The sequence below is a fragment of the Chrysoperla carnea genome, chromosome 5, assembly GCF_905475395.1.
Source record: "Chrysoperla carnea chromosome 5, inChrCarn1.1, whole genome shotgun sequence".
Classification (NCBI taxonomy): domain Eukaryota; kingdom Metazoa; phylum Arthropoda; class Insecta; order Neuroptera; family Chrysopidae; genus Chrysoperla; species Chrysoperla carnea.
Window position 1 is genome coordinate 39241972 of NC_058341.1, and position 17833 is coordinate 39259804.

At 28.5% G+C, this 17833-nt stretch overlaps 1 protein-coding gene across 1 annotated transcript in view; it reads right to left on the reverse strand.

Annotated features, from left to right (window-relative positions):
- Positions 1-404: 404 nt before the first annotated feature.
- The window catches only part of LOC123301168 (motor neuron and pancreas homeobox protein 1-like), a 45104-nt gene continuing 27675 nt past the window's right edge, over positions 405-17833 (reverse strand). Inside the window, exons 2-3 of the mRNA XM_044883901.1 lie at positions 5452-5609; positions 405-851 (exon numbers count right to left, since the gene is read on the reverse strand). Of these exons, the coding sequence (XP_044739836.1) occupies positions 405-851; positions 5452-5609 (605 nt within the window). The remainder of the gene's footprint in view (positions 852-5451; positions 5610-17833) is intronic.

A 17833-nucleotide genomic window follows, 5' to 3' on the forward strand; every position in this document is an offset into this window, starting at 1 on the left:
TTGTAGAGTAAATAGCTAGTCGAAGCAATAATAAGTTTTACACACTGAGAAAATACTTTTTTTGAAAAATACTATTTTATTTCCCGCTCTAGGAATTGACTGAGCTATAATGGAATTTAAAAATGTCTGCATGTAAATGGTCCGAAACCAATCCATAAAATTATTTTTTTATTAAATTATGGTTTCCGTATATTATATATATTCGTATCTGTAGGTCAAAATACTTTAACAAAGGTTACATTTTTCTATAGAATTTGATTTCGATAAATATTTTAAGGTTGATTTGTAAGGTTTAATTATTTACGAGGTTGCTGTTTTAAATTTAGAGACTCTTTTCTTTAGCGGAATTTAACTGTCATGGACACTTAGGCTGTTATTTGAATACAAAATACTTAAACTATATTTTACACAACATAAGGTCGATATAAAGGTTCATTATTATTATTACTAGCATCTTGTTGCTGAATTCGTCTTGTTGCACTATTTCCATTTTGTGTACCAATCACTAATTGTATTGGATTTAAACTATTTAAATTAGCTGTAGGTGTTAAATGATTATCGATTGTCGTATTGCTATGATGATGATGATGTGGATGATCCATTTTTATATTATTATGTGCTGAAGGTGGTAAAGCACCACCTGGTGTACCCCCGCCACCACCTCCGCCAGACGTGGTATTTGTTAAATTATGTTGTTGTATTACGGGATTTTGACGTTTATCGGAATTATTTATATTGTTACTATCGTGATGATGATTGTTTGAATCGGATGATGATTTTGATTTGGCTTCTTGTTGTGCTTTTTTACTACGTTTCCATTTCATTCGACGATTTTGAAACCATATTTTTACCTGGAACAATAGAAATAATCATATTAATAAATAATAACTACAATCAATGAATCAGTAACGTTTATAGACTCTTTGTGATTCAAACATTCCGTACCGATAGAATCAATACACACGAGACGTTCTGAAGCCATGTTAAAGGTTTTAGAAGAAAATGAGATCTGCTTGATAATTTCAACCCAAATACAAAAGTAAGGGTGCAGGGTCACTAATTTAAGCGCTCAGGTAACTAAGGCCGATCAATTTTGTAATATATACGTCGAAAAAGTTTCACGTACTCTGAAGAAAGTTTTTGCCGAAATTAAAAAGTCTCCTGAGAATATTGGTGTGGGTGTGAACGTCACTAACACCAAGTATATGTTAATGAGCAGGCAAACAAAAATATGCCAAAGCCTGATTTGTGGGAAAAAAATTTCTAGTCTTAAAAAGATTTTAAGTAATTATTCATAACAGAAAACAATTCTCTGCTCTGTCGATGACCCTCTAATTTTTGTCCAAGCGTGAGAAGCTTCTTCTGGATAAGTTCACAATTAAATTCAATGTTAAATTTAGCTTAGAAATGTCATCTGGATTAAGAAGATTTTCTTTAAAAGCTGAATGGAAAAGAAGCTATTGTAGCTCGTATCAAAAGAGAGAAAAGGAGTTGAACTGGAAATATGGAGATTTGAAAGATTGAAAGATAATGTGGCATTAAAAAAGATTTTCAACGAGCTTCAGATATGAAAGGATGAAGTGGGAGAAAACTTAAGAAGAAAAGGGGGCAGATGCTGGAGGTGGAAAACTGCTAATAGATAGAAGTGTAAGAATATTTATAAAACACCATGGCGTAATGGTAAAGCTAATTGAATTCTGAATATCACATCCCGTAAAACGTTAGGTCATTTTCGCGTCCTGTCTCGAAATCCAGTCGTCCAATTTTATTTATTATTGAATGAATGTATTTAACTTCTAGACAGGAGACAGAAGAGTACTTGAAATACCTCTTAAGAAATGAAAAAAAGAGGTGTGAGATGATCTTAGAAGAATAGGGGACTTGGGCTAGAAGGGAGAAGGAGCTATTTGGTAGGAGTAAAAGAATACTGTACCGGACAATTTCAGTCTACATAATATAACGTTAATAAAATAATAATGGCAATCGCATCGAATTCTGAATATCTCGCATCCCGAATGAAAAGCGAATCTTCTATGCGTCCATTTTCATTTAGTTAAGCATAAATAAAAAATATGAATTTATTTATGATTTAATGCAATAAATTTCTAGATAATATGATGATGTGTTTTGTAAAATATGTATAAAACAAAACAAAAGCTTTATATATGTTATTATAGTTTTGATTCCACCCTTAATATCATAGCTACAAAATGTATACACATAATCTTGAAATATCGTTTATGTCATTTCTTACTTTGTTTACATTCGAATTTAAGTTGTCGTTATGATGTTTCTCTTCGTTTTGCTTGTCGTTTCCATGAATATTCGCTGTATAACATCCACAGTATCTACATATATTTTATATATACATACATAAATGTTCTATACAGTTGATGTTTGATAATGGTGATTCAAGCGAATCATCTCATGTCTGTATATGGGTTTATAACAATTCTATATGAAAGTACACGTTAATCCCTTGTGTCTGAACCAAACAATTTTCGAATTGGACGTTTTCGCATTCTATCAGAGAGTCAGGCTGCGCTCAAAGCGTAAAATATATATGAAATAAACTTCAAAACTGTTTTGAATTGCATTGAATCATAAAAAAATATGGGTAAAAATAACAAAGTCATTATTAACTGGATATGCCGACACTTAGGAATCGGAGGCATATACTCCGTAAACTCATTATTGGCTGGATATCCCGACACTAGGAATTGGGTACATATACTCCGTAAAGTTATTAGGAATCGGGTGCATATAATCCGTATAAAATATGTGCATATACTCCGTCATACGTTATGTTTTGTTTATTCAACTCTTGTATACAATTTTTATTAATGGCCAAAGTCTCTCGGTTATTGACGGTACTTACTGGCCATTATAATCGAATTTAGTCACAGGGAATGATCTCTGCAAATTTTGTCATGAACTGATCTCCATTCAAGTCACTCAGGATATATCATAAAGTTTATTAAAGCTACAGGGCTTCTGGAGCATCCTAGAAGCAAAGATACGATAATTTAATCTGGTCGAAGTGAAAAAGAGCTTCTAAAAGTTACTCCTAAATCAAATCTAATCTGATATAATCTACGAGTGATCTATAAGCACAAGCAATCTGTCTTAACGCTACGAGAAGTAGCTTATAGTTAAGAAATATGGCGGTGGCAATTTCTCTCGATTATGATGAATGGGACGAAAAAAAAGATCGAAAGAATCATATTTGCATTTATAAGAACAAATTACTTGCAAAATTTGATGTCATAGTTGTTTTTGGTCGAAGAAAGCCTAAGTTTGTAAACGTGTAAAATTGGAGGGTATTCACAAGAAGGGAGGCTTAACATTTTATTATTTTATTAATTTATTATTTTCATAATGCAGATTATATTCATTTATTAAGAGGAAATTTAGTTAAGTTCTTTGGAAAATTGTTTTACCTTGTTTAATATTTTTTATCACTAGCGTACATATATGTATATGTACATTTATTGTTCGTTTATTCGCTGACATTTTCATATTTTATTCATAAAATTCATCATGTATATTCAAATATATACATATATGAATACGTAATTCATCCTAAATAAATATAATACCCATGTATACATGTTTCTAGATATAAAAATAATTTATCTAATTCTGTGTATTAGACTGAAATTGAAATAAATTTTTATTGTACTTCCAATATTCATAATTCAGATATAATTGAATTTACTGAAACATAGCAGACTTTTTGAAAAAATTCTTGAAAAATTGTCGTTTTCTTTTAAGATTAAAACTAAACAATACACCATTTCTAACTTTCATATTTCGAAAAGTTTTAAATCACATTTTGAATATATCCTCCAGGTTTCGGTAGGAAAATAAATATGTAACTTATAGAAGTTTTTAATTGTTTTTATTGATTTCAGTATGGATTATCAGTTATGAAGAAACATAAACTGAAAATGAGCATTCCAATCATTAGGAAAATTGTGAGGAAAGTAAATTTACTACTATGCATCAGATCAACATTTGTATACCATGTATATGGAATATACCAAGGTATACTAAGTTTAGTCCTAAGTTTCTAACGCTTAAAAATATTGATATTATAAACAAAATTTTGGTATAGGCGTTCATAAAATCACCTAATTAATCCATTTCCGGTTGACTGTCATCTGTCTGTCCGTCTGTCATCACGATTACTCAAAAACGAAAAGAGATATCAAGCTAAAATTTTTATAACCTGGTTAGGACGTAAAAAGTGAGGTCTAGTTTGTAAATGAGCAACATAGGTAAATTTGGTCTTGGGTCCGTAAGACCCATCTCTTAACCCGTTAAACATAGAACAAAAGTTTAAATACAATAAATGTTCCTTATAAAACAAATAAACTTTTGTTTGAAACATGCATGATATGGGAATATGTATAATATGAGAATCAGTTATATATGTGTGACATGTATGTGTGTGTAATGTGACAGAGTAATCAACACTGTCTATACATGGTATTTCAAAAATTAACTCAGTCAATGGTTTTTTTTCCACTTGTTTTTTGTATGATTAATATTTTGTGAGATATTTACGATTTTGATGTTCTAATTCCAATTACAAGCTTAGGGCTTAGGGTTACATAAAGTCTCGAGCAGTGATTAAAACAGTTTATGTCCGGCGACTATCTCATTTCTTTTCATCGATTTTCTTTTAAGGATTTTTAATTATGTCGGAAGTACCTAGTAAATTATACTTATTGTATGATTTAATTTTTTATATTTACGTAATTCTTTAAATATATTTAAAACTATATTTCAAATGAAATTATGACTTTTATTCTTTTCAAAATAAAACATTATGCCGGATAACAAGGATAAAGCGAATATATAAATTTCAAAAAGACCTTTAGGAAGCGGTGGAAAAAAATTAAGGTCGTATGATAAAGTTTCTATATAAATTTTTCATAATGAAAACCTATTGTCAAAAATTTTGTGTCAATCAAACCGCGTATCATCTAATTTTTGTATTTTCGTGTTTTGGGTTTTATTTATCTGCTGCGTATGTAATTAATAACACAATTCGATGACTCTTTTAGAACTTATAAATTATAGTGCATTTTCAAAGACAATAAAATCAATAAATTAACAAGCCGTGGGTAGAACACACGAAGAATTTCCAAGGTTTACAATTGAGAAAGTCAAGCAGGCAATATGGTTGATCTCAATCCTAAAAAAAAAACACAGCGGTGGTCTATGGAATGACAAGTCAGTTCTTTCAAACATTTGAACAGTTTAGTCCTAAGCTACTTTTGTTACTTGAATCACCACCAATTCTAACGCTTAATGAAACTCAGTTGAAGCTAGTTATCTTAAGACAACGGTTGACGTATGGTATGATGATTTTCCGAAAAGTTATTAAGTCATAGTTTTTGTTTTTCAAATTTAAATGTAGAAAATATGAATATTTATTTATACCTGTGTTTCGGTTAACATAAGGCTAGTTGCAACTTCAAATCGTTTTGGTCGTGATAAGTATTTATTTTGCCTAAATTGTTTTTCTAATTCCAATAATTGTTGTGATGTAAATGCTGTACGTGGTCGTCGCGTTTTACCAAGTATTCCTGGTCCACAACCTAAAACAATAGAAAGAGAAGATGTTTTAAATAAAAGGTTACATATATAGTCATGTATTGAAGTCTCCAATAAAATAGCCATAAATTACCAATAAAATCTTTAAAATTGGAAGTAAAAAATGTTGTAACAACTAAAATTGAATTAAATGTATAAAATTAATCAAATTGAATTTAAATTAATAAATAATTTTTAATTTTGTGTAAAATAAATTTTAGTAATTGGGACCATGAATATAAAACTAGAGCATATTTTTTCAATTTTCTTAAATCAATTTGTTTGTGCGTAGTCTTTCAGTAGTCCAACAAATTTAAGCGAGATAATTTTGTGAGGGTTACGCTTTTTCAATACGAGACCTGGTAAATTTTAAGTTGGACTGCCAGTTTAATTTTCATGTAGCGGACAGTGGTGGAATTACGAACACAAAAGGAAAAATAGAACTTATGCTTATGCTATTTTAAAAAATCATATATTATTAGTAACTTTATCACATTGGTAACCAGGCTACTATATCAAAACAAGATAACTATGACAATAACACGCTATAGCTTGTCTTAAACTTTCATAATCAAAATTTTCAGGTCTGGGGTAACTAAGCATTTGGTGGAGACATGACGAACAGATTTTTATCAGCTAGTTAAAACTGAGAAATTCCAGCGACAATAGTTTTATTATAATTAGCTATGTAAAATACATAGTAAATATTAAAGTAATAATAAAATTTCTTTGAAATAGTTAATATCTATAATTTTGGTAATATCTGTAATATGTTCGCGATTACTAACCCCTCCCTCTATTAATTCAAACAAAAAAGCATGAGTACTTTAAGAGCGCCCTTAAAATATTTTTTGGAAACTGTAAGCATTGGAATCACTTCTCCGACAAATATTTTTGCTTGGTTAAAAATGTACGCTAGCTTTATACCTGCGTTATAAGGAACAATTATAGAGATTGTGTGGCATTCATATTACAAGAACTATGAAGTAATTTTTTGGTTGGTTTAAATAATAAATAAAAATTATAAAATCAAATCGATCTTTTGCGCTATTCTTAAAATCGAAATTCGAATTACATGTCAATCAATTCGAATAATCCTTACATACATAATAAAATCGATTATATTCAAATATGGTGTGTAAATTAAAATTATATAAAAATAATAATAAAATGCTCTTTTCGCCAAAAATAAAAAATGATACCATATGTGACTAATATTAGTCGACACAGTTAAAAAAAAGTGATAATAAATTTACAAACAGTTAGAGTCGAATAATTTTTTTCTGGTTATATGGTCTGTGCAACATTTTATTGAGAGTATTAAAAGCACCCCTCTATTTTTATAACCAGAATAAAATTCATACCCTTGTTATCCTGATGATATAGTGTGGTATAAATAGAATAAATTATTGTCCTTACACCTTACACAGTACCAAAAAATAAATTCATACGTCAACACTTATACAATAAACTAATTGTGCTTATTAATATTATTAGGCTGACGGTAAAGTATTGTACCTTGGTAATATACCTTAGAACATTGGTCAGTTTTTAGTTATAATATAGTGACAAAATTTACTTATTAAAGGTGATTGTAAACCTACAGTATTATAAAAAGGGTTTATTGCACGGTACATGCATATAAACCAAAACACAATTTGTACACAAGTAATGAGCTATTTTTGGCTTTACAATACCACGCAACTACAAAAATATATAATAATTGTGTGCAAGTGATGCTTTGATAATATAGATATCGTTCTTCAATCATCAATACTCAAACTATCGTCGTCTGTGTTCATCAAATGACAATCTTCGATGAACAAATAATTAAATTAAAATTTTGTTTTTATCATCGACAACCATATATTTTTATGGTATTATTATAAACTAAAGATTGTCTAAATATTTTAGATAGTTTTTTATCACGCTCTCTAGATTGTTTGAAAGATAAATATCCAAATGAAAAGGATAACCTATATGATTCATCATGTTTTAGCCAACTTTGAACTCTGAAATAATAATAAAAAGCCCTAGGAATTTTTGTGGTTTTTGGAAACTTCGTTAATCAAAAAATGTATTTATCAAGTTTTATTGAAATACCTAGTATTACCCAATCCTTGCGTATCTCCTTAAAGGGAACGCAACCGAAAAAATGAATAAAAATAAAGCTAGTTAATGCGAAAAGAAAATAAAAACATACTCGTGTTGTTTAAGCTTAGAAGTTCAGAATGGTTCAATCGAATCAGCTCTTTAATGTACCCTTCTGCTTTGGTATATTTCTTATCACGTGCATTACCGTTAAAAACTGCTGTTATGATTAATGTTCCATAGTTAAGCGTAGCGCAAGTATAAGACTCACTCTAAATCAACGAAAAAAGTATTTCTACAGCTGTTGCTGGACGCTCCAAGAATAGGATGACTTAATGAAAAAATAGCTTGAAACCAATCAATAAATTATCATCCTTGATACGAAACTTTCCCCTATAATAAGCTAATTGTACTTATTATTGTTAGGCATATATATTTTATTAGATTGGCGTTATTTAATAAATCGGTAGGGGGTAGTTTTTCAGTATAATTGTTGATTTTTATTAGTGACATATTTAAAAACCACCCCCAAGTGATCATATCACAACAACATCTGCGATATATATAAAAGAATCTTTATTTTTATTTAACAGCAAGTGTTTGGCTATATATTTTATTATTTTTTATTTTTAGATATGTATTTATTTATTTTTTATTATAACTGTTTTATTGGTAATAAAGGGTAATTTTATTAATGTAAGGGGTTGTATATTTTTATTAAATGTGGTATTTATAGTATAATTAGTTGTATAAATATCGTAATAGTGTTATATTGAACTTCGTTTCAAAAATTAAAACCTTTAATTTCATAAATAACAAATTGAGTTAATTGTGTAAATTGCTTTCATTACTGAGATTGAGTGATACTTGGATTTCATGTTTAGAGTCATTTAGAATGAGCAGTGAAAATTGATTCGCGACAGTCGATCAGTGTTTACTTAAAGCATTTTAGTTGGCAATTAGTACCTATTAGTTGTGTGCGTTGTCATGGTAGGGACAATAAAGTCGATGCTAGCGCTTCCAGTGAACATTCTTTACATGTTAATGTTATAAAAAATAACAAATTAAAATTATTGAAAAATACTAAATTATTAAATTTAATGCATTAAAAATTGTAAAAATAAGAAATCAAATTGCACAAATATTATTTTTCAAATGTAAATTATCATATTTATTTATTTAAATTTGTGAGACAATAATATTAAATTTTCAATGTAAGTCATAAATGCAATCCATACAATTATATATGTATCCATACAATTCTACAATTAAAGTATTGAATCGTTACTATGGAAACGTCTTCAATAAAACTCACGCACGGGGCGAATTTCTAAAATTAAAATCATGGATCAAATATTGTGGCCGTATTGATCAAATATTGTGCCCATTGTCGTGTAAGTGGATGTTTTAGCTTGTAGATTCTATTCTCCTTGGAACAATGGTTCTGGGACCAATTTTGTAAAGAAATACTGTCTAGTCCATTCTTGATTTTCCCGATTTAAAAGATACCTTGCTCTGAAAAATGCATGTATAAGTTTTACATGATTTGATTGATTTATTATTTATTTCGATATTGCCAGAATTTATCAATGGGTGTTGAAAAAAAAATTGGATTTTTTTTTCAAAAAAGAAGGTATTGTAGTTTTTGCTTTCATTTTCAGGATGGAAATACATTTTAATTACTAGGGAATCAAAATTGTATATGACGTATGTTTAATCAAAGTTGTGAAAGTAGTCTTTTTAATGAAAGTATTCTTTTTAGCAGACACATATAGCTTTTTCTCTAGTAACCTAGTAACATGTGGGCTCAGTTGGCGTCTGACTGACTACTTTTGTTTTGCTAATATAAAAGCTTAAACAAGTTTTAATTCAATACATAATTTTTTTTAAACAACAACGTAACAGCTTTAAAAATGTATAAGTATAAAGGTTTTATTTATCATAATAATTGGATAAGTGTTTGTATAATTAATGTCATTTGTTAACATAAATTTTAGATTAGACAACAAAATAAGTATACAACAATATAAATACGCAACGCATTATAGAGAGGGAGACTTTGTTTATTATATAGTTTTGTTATGGTCATACATCATGAAAATTATAAAAAGATAAACAATTAACACCCAACTGTGTCCAAGGTTTTTCTAGCTCGCTTCGTTGGGTGATTCTAAACTTGTAGGTCAACGAAGTCAAAAATGTTCAAACTACACCAAAATTTCGTTATTATTCCTAACATCTTCGGAGAGCATGGCGTTTTAAAAATTTCATAAACAACAAATTATGTAAACAACAGTTTTATTTACTTAAAGACCATGTTTTTTTTAGACTTTAATTTACAGTTTCATTAATCGAAATCATTGATTTATAAGAATGAGAAAAATTGTAGAGCAACTGTATATTATCAGCTCGTACTTTTCATCACCGTCAAAATAAATTGGTTTAACATTTAATTTTCGATAACAGGTTCACAACAAATTATTATGCGTATACATACTTAGATAGAAAATATAGAAACCGGGTATCTAAAAACTAGCAAAAAATGATTTTTTACCGTTTTAAGAAGACTTGGGTATTTTATGCTCATATCATGATACCAAATTAGTTTACTACGGTGGCTAAAATTATTATATAATAATTGCAATCTAGTTTAGAAATGTTATTTCGATACTTTCTTAGTAAATTTTTATAAATGGGATGTAAATTTTCCTCTAAATATAACAATATAGGAAATATTATCTTGAAAACACAAGAAGATGTAAAGTAAAAAGAAACATGAAAGGACAACAAAAATGAAAAATGAAAAGGTAACGAATTTCCGAAAGTCACACTTTTCGATCTGTAATTTCGTAAACGGTAATCATTATATATCGCTCGATCGTTGCTAGAATGAATGATAATGCAAGAAGCCCAGAGGACTTAAATGAATTAATTTCTGATTTTTTGAAATAAATTTCTTTTCGTTTTTGAGCTATCGGGTTGACAGACAGAAACGAACAGATAGAAAAACGGAAATGAACTAATCAAGTGATTTTAAGAGGAACTTTACCAAATTGTGTTCTGAATCTGTATTTGTAAGCGTTACAAACTTAGTATACCTTGATATATATTTCATATATAGATACAGGAAATAAAAAATCGAATTAAAAAAAGTATATTACAACGTTATCATGTATGGTCGAGTTGATAGGATGCTTGGGACTGCAATCCAAGAGACTCCGATGTCATTCCTGGTATAAGGGTATTTTTTTCAATTCTCTTTAAATAACAAAGTTTCTATTTTATAAACCAAATTTTACAGCACTCGGTTACAAAACATATAATATAATAAATACTATAAATAAATAAAATAGTATTTATTTTAGTATAAATAGATATAATTTAGTTGAAAGTTTCAATCATCTGGTTCCACCCTAAATAATCCATTTAGTGTTATTTATTTATACAAACGTAGAGAACTTTGTGTAGGTACCAACTATAGAACATTTAATATATACTGCTTGTATTTTATATAAATAAATACAATGTTATATAACAGTGATGAAAATTATATGACATATGAGTAAACATAACACTAATAAAAACAACTCTTGCAAAAAATTATTATTATATCACTTATTTCCAATCTATAAATCCTATTACTCATTATTGTTAATTATTATTATTATTTCTTGTATGTATACAAATATAATTAATTTTCATAAATGATATTAGAAAAAAACACCCGTAAGGTCAGACAATTGAGACATTTTAGTGCGGCTGAAAATTGAAGAAGGATTTGTCAAAGTGGTGCCTGGCAGAGACCATGCCTGAACGTCTACGAAAATTGTCGAAGCCAAGAAGTTGCATTTTAAAATGTTAACAGCACACTAAGCTTTAAATTGATGAATGAAATTTATGAGAAATTAATTTTTGACAAAAACGATCTCAAACCAAAATTGGGGCTAGTATAAATTCCAACATAGCTCCTCACTGTATTTTTTGATGTTTAAAATATTATAAAAAAATGAATAGCTTCATAGGCAAGAATTATATCGGAGAACGCTGGCAATATTTAAGGACTATAGTATAAGGATGACTTGAACGCAGAAGTAACCAAGATATAATAATTAAATATATTTCTGTTGTTAAAGTTCTGTCAGTGCAAATACCACTGTTTAATTCCATATCCAATGAGTCATGGGCATATTAGCCTTTAAAGAACACCACCGCTTTGGGAAACCAAAGCTTAAGAATACCATAGATTATAAAATGGTGGAAACGCAGAGAAAGAACATAAATTTATTTATTATTTCGATATACAGGATCATAATTCATGTTACAATATTCCGAAATCTACAAAATTTTGGAGAAATAGATAATTAAAAAAGAAGAAGATTTCGAATTGAGTATAAAAAAGAATTGGTAGTCACAAATAGTTTTAAAATTGAAACAATTAATTATATATTAATTAGCAATACATAAAATGTAAAATGTATTTAGCCTAAACCTTAATAAACTTGCAAAAGTAATTAGTTTAAAAACATTTGGTTACGGAAAAAAAATATAATTAAATTTTAAGGGTATTTTAAATACCTAGAATATCTAAATGACATTACATAAAAACATAGAAAGATATTCATGCATATAATATAAAGCTTAAGGTTTAGGTTTATTGTATTTCTATTCGAAAATGTTTAAATTAATGTTAAAATTATATATAATTCGACAGATAACTATTTTGTAATAGTTGTAGAGGAAATTAGTTAGAATAGAGATAAAATTATAAGGTAAAGTGTTGCGCCTTAGTAACTATGCACCATAGATCATTATTCAGTTTCTAAAAAGATATTGTTATATTAGAGGCAACACAAAATGTCTGAAGATAAAAATTAGTAATGAAAGGGAAAGCAAACGAGAAAACAATTGTCTAGGTGATTTTGTTTTCAAGTAAAATAAAAATAAGACAAGGTAGAGAAAAATTTAAAATTTTACTTCACTTGTTTAATATTTATTGTGAACTGTGAAGTTGTGAACTGTGTTTTGTGTTTTAATCATATTCTACCAAAATTTTTGCATTTAGTGGATAATTTGTTACTTTATAAGGCATAGCGTAGAATGTTGAAGAGGTAAAGTTGATGGATACATATTAAAGGAAGTTGAATGAATACCCAGAAAAGCCGTGAAGTTGTACCTGGATGCTGATAGAAGCTTATAAAAATGCTTATAAAAAAAACTAGTCAGATTTTCAGTTTTCCAAACCGGCGAGAATGATCCAACATATACGAAGCTGTGGTCCATGGGACAATATGTTTTTGTCCATGGTTCATGTTTTAATTAAATATAAATATAGGTGTTTTTTATCGGTAGCTGTTCAATTTTAAATCCACAATCAAACATAAAGTATGAACGGATAACTTCTCAGGACAAAAATTTTTTTAAAAAGGCTCTAAAAACATAAATTGTAATCTAAGATACATCACTCGTCCATACAGATACAAAATATAATATGTATCGTGTCCGGTCAAGTTAATGTATTACATATTTACTGAACACTTATTGAATCAATTAGTTGGATTGGTATAACCAATACTAAGGTATTGGATTAATTTTATAACACAAAATTCTATAAAACCAAAATATATAGATTAACGATATTTTATCGCTATTAAATCCTCTATTATTATCAATGAGTTGTTGTTATTTAATAGCACTGTTATTGTATAGTTGTAAAATATAAATAGATCATAACGATATGTGCCTGATGAGTAATAAAACACTTGGTAAGAAATTCATTTTTAACCGGCTTGAAACAAAAAAGGAGGAGGTTATCAATTCGACTGTATTTTTTGTGTTACCTCAGAACTATCGACTGGGAAAACCGATTTTGATGATTCTTTATCTGTTTGAAACCTTGTGTTTTCCGTGTGGCCCCTTTTCATTTTGGTCCAGTTCTGACATCCATGAGATAGCCATAAAAGTCTTAAATTTGCATTAAGAATGCACGACAAGAGGACGAATAACTCAATATCACGCCAACCGATTTCGATAATTCTTTTTTTACGGACAAATTAGTTAGTGTACTTCAAATTCACTAAAAATCACAAAATAAAAAAAACTTTTAACAACAAAAAAAAAACCGATTTCAAAAGAAAAATTTTCCCAAAATAAATTTATATGCACTATATGCCATGTAAGCTTGACTCATATGCCATGTAAGTTACATTTCATGTGAATGAACTACTCCACAGGGGCCGCCAATCTCGCCGGTCGCCAATTTTTTACAATGAACGAAATGATTATGGAATTTTTTGTATATTATTGAACTATCTTGAATAATGTAAAAATAAAATATTAAGATTTTATTGTTTTTATTTTTTTCTTGACTATATCTAGAAACGTTGCGTTTATTTTTGTTATTTTTTCATCTCGATTGCCAGTCTTCTTTGTAGTGTCAATTCATTATTTTTAATAACATTATAATCAAACGGCTAAATTTTCGTGAGAAAATTTTAATTTAATTGCGTCATCAAGTTCGATTATTGTCAATATCTATTGTTTTATTCTAAAGTATGGAACAAGCTTGAAGCTTTGACAAAATATAAATGGTTAAAAATGAATAATAGCCATTCTATGCAATTATTGATAATAACATAAATACTCATTGATAATTTAATACACCAAACCATTTATTTATAGAAATGACCAGAATGAATGAATGGTTTATTACATAATGTACTAATTAAGAGGGTGTTTTTACGGCCATTTACCATTTAAAGCGGGTGTGTTTCCCTTATATTGTGGACAAAATATATATATAACATTTGATATAAAACTCCGTTAACACATTACTACACATCTATCTATATACCTTTAGGTACAACGACTGAACCGGGAATATCGTTTAGTTTAATGACTTTGTGTTGTGTTGTATCATTTAGTAAATACTTGCCTAGATAGGAAATTCGACGCTTTTTCCGAAATACCTAATATAATCTAAACATAAAAATATTTTGTGGTTCACCTTCTCTATAATTGTTAAGCAGATAAATACGAACTTTCCATTCAACAAGGGATTCTGAACCAAAACATCAGAAAAAGGTATCCACTCTTTTAAGTCCTCCTAAAAATCATAAAGTAGAACTACATAAAATATCTTTTAGTTTAAATCATGTGGAATTTTGAAAAAAGCGTCGAATATCAAACGTATGTGCTTTTAGATTTTTTGTCTTTGTAAAAATATTAGTAACTATGATTATAGATGTTTATGGGCCAAGTCGAAAAATCAGTGCTATAAAAATATCGCCACCAAAACCATAGACTGTAAAAAAGGAATAATTGTAAGAAAATGTGTTATAAGAACTTCAGCAGTTTTGTAAACGTGTTTACTTCAATCCCGGTATTTTTGTTTATAGGTTGGTTCTGTAAGAGCGCTGTTGAGCATATCTTGCAGCGTTTTAATATACCTACAAACAGTATACTAGTGTGTATATTTTTCGACGGCATAAGATTCTATATATCTATGTATCTTTGTTGCTCAGAGGATACTGTTGAGTTTCACTAATTGTCCGTTATCATTCGTAATGCTTGCCTGATGATCATACAGCAAGCTCTCCGTTAGGTGATATTATTGTATGGAGTTCTCTAACAAACTGGTGGTAGATAGCGTATCATCACCATCACTGCGATGACATCATGAATGAAAATCATTTGTGTGAAAAAGAAAAACATACATTTTAGAGTCATAACGATACATATAAACATATATATAGTGTGTACTTTCTTTAATTAAAATATGTCTTTGTCATAAAATCAATTTTAACAACATTAAATTTTTACATTTTTGTTTTGTTATTTTTATAACAGAAAAAATGTGAATAATAATTAGTTTCATTTCAATTTTTGATTTATTTATTAAACACTAAAGTAATAAATGCCAAAAAAGTAAAAAAATAACGATTATACAATGTAGTTAAAATTATTGTTATTTTTTGAGTCGGTGTCAGCCAAGGAAACAACTCTGACAGAAAGAAACAGTTTGCGACATTAGCTTGGCTAACACCGACTCCACATATTTATTGATATAATTTTAACTACATTATACTATCGTTATTTTTTTACTTTTTAGGGCATATTAATTTGTTTTAGAAAAGTTTTTCTTTTGAAATCGGTTTTGTTTTTGTTAAAAGTGTTTTTTTTATTTTATATTTTTTAGTGAATCTGAAGTACACTAACTAATTTGTTACTAAAAAAGAATAATCGAAATCGGTTGGCGTGATATTGAGTTATTTGTCCTCTAGTCGTGCATACTTAATTCAAATTTAAGACTTTTATGGTTTTCTCATGGATGCCGTTGTCAGAACTAGACCAAAATGAAATGAAACTACACGGGAAGCATCAGCTTTCAAATAGATAAAATCGGTTCACCCAGTCAAAAGTTCTGAGGTAACACACATACAAAAAATACAGTCGAATTGATAACCTCCTCCTTTTTTGCTTGAAGTCGGTTAAAAAGTATAATATTTTATCGATTTGATTACCTTTTTTAGGTATTTTTCTTTATTATGTGTCTCATTATTCTAGTTAAATACTTTATACAATAAAATGAAAACAGGTCTTATTTCTCTATAAATTTATGTATTTTATTCTTTTGTAATATAAATAATCGATCGAGTTTCAACGTATGTCCATTGAATTTACTTATTTATTATTTTCATTTAAATGATATTTTATTTACAAATAATTTTATCGATTGATTACACATATACACATATTATTATTATGATACCATCTGTGTATAAAATTTTACGTGTTTTATCCCAAAATAAATAAACCTACTTATTTCTTGGGTGGAATTCAAATTACTGTTCATTTAATGTTTTTATAAAATGTTTTATCGTTTGTATTTATTATTTAATGGATCAAATCTGTTTTGAAGGTCTCTAGGTACAAACATGAATATCTAGATTAAACCATTTTTCATTATCGAAAATCTTTCTGCGAATGCATAGGGCATATTGATTTATATTGAAGGTTTGAAAAATTATAACAAAATTATTATGTAATAGGTTTTAAGCTAGCATATATTTTTGGAACAAGCTTATTTGAGAACAAGGTATTGAGTTTGCGTTTTAAGTTCTGTATCCGGTAAACTTTTAATGGCTTCGTTTGCTTGAAACAGACGAATATCTGATTTTTTTTCTTATTCTAGTAAAAAGATAATTGACTTTCCGATATTCCAACACTTTTCAAAAATATTCATTATTAAATCTGCATAAAATTTCGAAATACCGGCCATAGAGTCAAACCAAAAATAACAGTGCCTAAGTGTCGATTTTCTTCTAATAATTGATCAGGGTATAAAGAAAGCTGGATATGAATAAAGTTTATTTACCTGGCGGGGAAATTAAAAAAAAAAAAAACGGAAGTTAAAATTCATTTGTTATAATTATTACATTCTAGGATACACGTTAAAAAATCTATGAACCCTTACTTTCTCCCGCATGGTAAAAAAGCTCCTGAATCGATGTGGAGCAATTTCTCTCATATGACATATGTATAGCAAATCGGCCATTTTTGAGGTAGGGGGAAAGGTGGGAAATAAAATTAGTAAAAATTGAGAAAAATTTGGTCCCCTTATGAAATAAGGTCCCTAATGATTGCACAAACGTTACATACTGAAATTGCAGCTCTGCCATATAAATATTTCCTTTTTTTACGCGCATTATGTTAGAGTATTAAGCTAAATCATGCATAAGGTAAATATAAAAAAGCTGTTGTCATTATTTTTGCAGAAATTACTTATAGTCACAATGAAATTAGTTAAACTTCAAAGACTCTTTTATGTGACAAAATCAAAATAAAGTCATTTTCATTTAAACAATTTTTACTCAATTTTTGAGGATGTAAACTTTTGGAGTTTGGAGGAGAAATATATGAAGATGATTTTAGAACTAGACGTATACATCAAAGTAACGAAAACAAAAGATCCCCGTCTTCAAAAATTCAAAGTTAATACATAACTTTTGAAAGTAATAGTGTGTGGCGGACTTAGTGAGGGTGCTACAGGAACTACGTCCAAAGTTCAGGTATCGATTGAATTAAATCTGTCTAAATTTATGATTTAATTTATTTTAAATTACAATAATAAATACCTACA